Raw genomic sequence first — 5000 nt, 5'->3', positions numbered from 1 at the left:
GTACTGTAGAAATGCTTAGAATTGTACATTTTCTTAACACAATGTGAGTGTTAAACAAACTGTCTGGAGTGGTTTCCAGCTGGTCTGTAGATATGACTGTGTGTGTGTGTGTGTGTGTGTGTGTGTGTGTGTGTGTGTGTGTGTGTGTGTGTGTGTCAGTGATGTACCTGCTGGAGGAGGCATTGATGAGACGGTGTACGCCGCAGTCTTTCTCAGCACTGAAGTCCTGTCTCTCAGCAAACTCCTGTCCGTATCGTCACATGCAGCGTCTCCTGACCACACACACACACACACACACACAACTTCTTCAAAAACAACAGGTCATTAGGATTAGAACAGTAAATGTTTTCGTTTTTATTGGTAATAAATCACCAGAATGAGAATGCAAACTGAAAGCGACATCTGAAGGGTCTATTTAGTGAAAATCGCTGCTTCCTCTATTGTGCACGTAAACACACATCCTCTTGGACACAATCGGGCAATTATAGGCTCATAAAAACACTTTATGGCTGTGCATTTTAAAATATAACATAAACCTTCGACTGCAGTGTTCTTATGGTGCTTACACATATCTAGCTCGTTGTTAAATGAGGATTTGTGCGCGTTTTGGGGCGGATTTTGTCAGCCAATATAATGGTTTATCATTTAATTGTCATAAATAGGTCTGTTTTACTCAAATACATACAATAAATGTATAAGGTGAAAGATGACTAGTTTTGTTTTAGGTATAGCATTAATATTATAGTATTTATTAATTAGCTTTTATGTTTTTAAAATGTTCACTTTAATTTTAGTTTAAATATTGATTCAATTTAGTTGTTTTTGTCATTTTTACATTATTATTAGTTTTAAATATTACATATTTTGAATTAGCATTTAATTATATATTTTTATTTTAAGTTTAATTTAGTAAATTTAAAGTTAGTAAATTTAGTTATGTGCTTTTTGTGTCATTTTCATAGTTTTTTAATATTATATTATTTATCTCTATTATCTCTATTATTCTCAATATATATGATGCCACTTGGAAATATTATAAGGAAACATGGAATTAGTTTCCATTGTTATGCTGATGACACTCAAATATATATTTCATCACGGCCAGATGAAAACGCTAAATTATCCAAATTGACAGAGTGTGTTAAAGATATAAAAGATTGGATGACGCGTAATTTTCTTTTATTAAATCCAGACAAGACAGAGGTAATACTTATCGGTTCAAAAAAATGCCCACAGAACCTCTCACAATACAACTTTGACATCGTAGGATGTCCTGTTACTTTATCCTCTACAGTAAAAGACCTGGGTGTTATATTAGACTGCAACCTGTCTTTTGAAAATCATATTTCGTATGTTACAAAAACAGCCTTTTTCCACCTTAGAAACATTGCTAAGCTACGTAACATGCTATCAGTTTCTGATGCAGAAAAGTTAGTTCATGCATTCATGACCTCGAGACTAGATTACTGTAATGCTTTATTAGCTGGTTGTCCTGCATCCTCAATAAACAAGCTACAGTTAGTCCAAAATGCCGCCGTTAGAGTTCTTACTAGATCAAGAAAATATGATCATATAACACCGATTTTATCATCACTGCATTGGTTACCTATAAAGTTCCGTATTAATTATAAGGTATTGCTACTGACTTATAAAGCCCTAAACGGCTTAGCTCCAGTCTATTTAACGGATCTTCTATCGCCCTATAATCCATCGCACTCTTTAAGATCACTAAATTCGAGGCTTTTGGTCATACCTAGGATATCCAGATCCACCAAAGGAGGGAGAGCATTTTCACATTTAGCTCCGAAACTCTGGAATAGTCTTCCTGATACTGTTCGTTGCTCGGACTCGCTCTCCCAGTTTAAAACTAGATTAAAGACGCATCTTTTCGGCCAGGCATTCATATAATATTTTTAATCTTACAGTTCAAACTACAATCCGGCCTCTAGTTCATAAATGCCAGAGGAGAACTGGCCCCCGACTGAGCCTGGGTTCTCCCAAGGTTTTTTTTTTTCTCCATTTGGTCACCTGATGGAGTTTTTTCGGTTCCTTGCCACTGTTGCCTTTGGCTTGCTCAGTTGGGGATATTTAATTTTATTTTATCAATCAATAAATTCCACTAGAAACAAACCTTGTTGTATTATTTTATTTTAATTTAATACTGTGAAGCTGCTTTGATACAATCTGTATTGTGAAAGGCGCTATACAAATGTACTTGATTTGATTTGATTTATTAATATTTTGAATTAGCATTTAATTATTATTTTTTTAAATAAATTTTATCCGTTTTTAAATATTTCTACTTAGTTAATAAAAAAATATTAAAGTTTAAGTTGAAGTTTAAGTTGACTTTGGAAACTTCTCAGAGTCTTCTGAAAATATCTATACGGTCTTTATTTGCTCTTTTATCACTACCAGTGTCTTCCATTTTGCCTCAGTAAATAAAAACAGCCTAATAATGCAGAAACAAAGGCACGTTTGACTGGTTCGATGAGCTTCCTCAGTCGGGTTTCTCAGTTCCTCATGCTCTGAATCCACGACAAAGGTTCTCTCACTTTGACACTTTACATGACAGACCTTCATAAGGAGAAGTCCTGGATCCACAAGCTCTCAGTGTCATGGGAATCAAAAGACAAACCTAAAAACGCTCACAGCTTGCATTTATATATATAATTGTACAGAGATTTCCATATTTTATAGCATTTTAGAGCTGAGAAAAACCAGCAAAATGTCTATAATGAATATAATTTTTCTCAGCTCTGTAAATACCAGTTTTAAAAAGGCCTTGTGTTTTGGGGTTTTGCACAAGCGTGGGAATCCTGAGTTATGTCATTTAATCTGCCTCTGCCTGTCAGCAAATTTGTTTCAAACCCACAGTCATTAATAAACAGCGACAAGCACCAAATTTTAAAAGCAGGTAAAAAAACAAAACAAAAAAACATTGCAGATGAAATTTCATGAAGTGAAAAGCATAGATGATAAAATGCATAGAGACACAAACAAATAAAAATGCGCACACACTGACCTGATCTCCGGTCACACACTGCACTCCTAAATCAAGCGAGTTCACATGATCACTGCAGGTCCTCTCTATCAGCTCACTTCATTTCCCTTTTTTCGCTACATGAATGCATGTGTGGCATTTATTGTGCAAGAAACAGCTGACATTCAGAGTCTCTCAAGCCTCATCCAATTAGTTTGACAAAGATTACCTTGTTGTTTATTTGAAGTAGACACATATTAACGTTGTAATTTCCCAGATTGATTTATTCCTTACTAGAACAAATAGGCTAACATTACAGGAGATGATCAAATCTGTATATGATTTACCATTTCAATTATATTTTGAGAAATCGCATGCTTTTTTATGGGATAATGGGTCAAATAATAAAGCCAGTCTTCTCAGCAGTTTATTTGCTTGCAGAAAAATTCTAATATGTGTATAAAAAGTGTTTATACTGTCCTCTTCTGGCAGAGCGCTGTATCAAGACTGTCAAATATGATGAAAACCAAATTAACTTGCAATGCAGGCCTATATAGCCTTTATACTGTTTCTATAGGATTTTTATGACACAGTTGTAATACAAAATTTAGAAAAGCGGTCACATTAAAAGCAAAATTCTGACTACACCTGATAGAAACAAAAAGCCTTTGCATCTGAATTTGCAAAGAAAATTATATTTCTACAGCTTTCAGTCAATGAACTTCCACGAGTCCTTTATTACTAGAGCAGAAAAAAAAAAAAAAATTTAAATTAAATTAAATAAATGTGTGTATAATATTATACACATGATATAGGCTATAAAATATAAACTTTTATATTTATGTATATAATTTATAAATGTAAAATAAAAACAAAAAATAGCACAATGAATACTACAAAATATTACACGTGTAAAAACAGCGAGACTGATAACGGCAGTCAGAAGAAATAAACGTCATCTTTACCGTCACTCCCAGAGCCGCGTTAACTGTTCCCTTTTTTCTGTTCTCTTTTCCCTTACGAAATTGTTTAATGCAGCATTCTATATGTATATAGGTGCGTTTGAGTTGTTTAAAAAAAAAAAAAAAAATTACGTATTAATATATCATAGAGTTGTTTGTGGTGGGGTAAATTAAACGCAATATGCGTTGACGTCACAATCGTGTTGCATTGTGGTATATGGAGCAGCCTGAAGTGTACATATGAAGTAGACTCGCTCCCTCAGTCAAAGTCGAGGGAGCGAGGGTCTGTCCATAACATAAACTTCCCTCTCCACTTAGCACTTCAAAATGGCGGCAGGGAAAGTGCTAAGGGAAGTTCGCAACTCAATCCCTGTTGCACGTCTTCGTAGAGTCTGAGGAGAAAGGGGCGGTGCAAACAACTCTCACCAATATTTTTAATTTGTACTGCATTACCCATTTCAACCGCTAGCTGTCAATATTACATACTGCACCTTTAATCAAACAGCAGAGAAGGCCTGACGATTTTTGATTCGTCTTCACAGACAATACAAACACATACGATGCTTATTAAAGGAAATGCCAAACCACAGACCTTGTGAATCCACAATAACCTGATACATGTGATGAAATCGACAGTAAAGACCTCTCACCAGGAACTGATCCTCGTCTGAGCTCCATCTCGACTCTGTGTCCAGATCTTCTCCTGAATGCATTGCGTCTGAAATCCTCCACATCATACGCGCTCCTCTTCACCTTCTCAAACATCCCTCAGTCTTCACCCTAAACCCACTCTTGCAATCCTCAGTGAAAGATGAGCAGTTGTTCAAACTCTCGTGTTGTGTTTGCAGCGCGCTTCAACCAACCCACACCAGAGAGAGTTCAACTACAACTACACAACTCCACCCCTCCAAACCTGAAGCGGGCACGAAGACGTAAGTGGACGTAAAAAGCACTATATACATTTATTAAATTGCTATTTAAGATATTTACAACTCACTACAGAACTTACCATTAAAACATTTCATCCTATACGATTTCAAAATAACTCACCCTCG

General features: G+C 35.5%; 1 protein-coding gene across 6 annotated transcripts in view; it reads right to left on the bottom strand.

Annotated features, from left to right (window-relative positions):
• fgd4b (FYVE, RhoGEF and PH domain containing 4b) overlaps nt 1-3121 on the bottom strand; it is a 17610-nt gene extending 14489 nt beyond the window's left edge. For 2 of the 6 annotated variants that reach the window (XM_084111252.1, XM_084111253.1), the window contains exons 1-2: nt 3026-3121; nt 168-272 (exon numbers count right to left, since the gene is read on the bottom strand). In XM_084111252.1, coding sequence (XP_083967378.1) covers nt 168-183 — 16 coding nt within the window. In that variant the 5' untranslated portion in view covers nt 184-272; nt 3026-3121. Of the gene's footprint in view, nt 1-167; nt 306-1753; nt 2132-3025 lie in introns of those variants that run through there. The other 4 variants (XM_084111251.1, XM_084111249.1, XM_084111248.1 and 1 more) reach the window with 4 other exon arrangements.
• Between the last annotated feature and the right edge of the window lie 1879 nt (nt 3122-5000).

The sequence above is a fragment of the Abramis brama genome (assembly GCF_963993115.1).
Source record: "Abramis brama genome assembly, chromosome: 4".
Classification (NCBI taxonomy): domain Eukaryota; kingdom Metazoa; phylum Chordata; class Actinopteri; order Cypriniformes; family Leuciscidae; genus Abramis; species Abramis brama.
The sequence above is the reverse complement of the archived record's forward strand: the minus strand, read 5'-3'. Positions and strand labels throughout refer to the sequence as shown.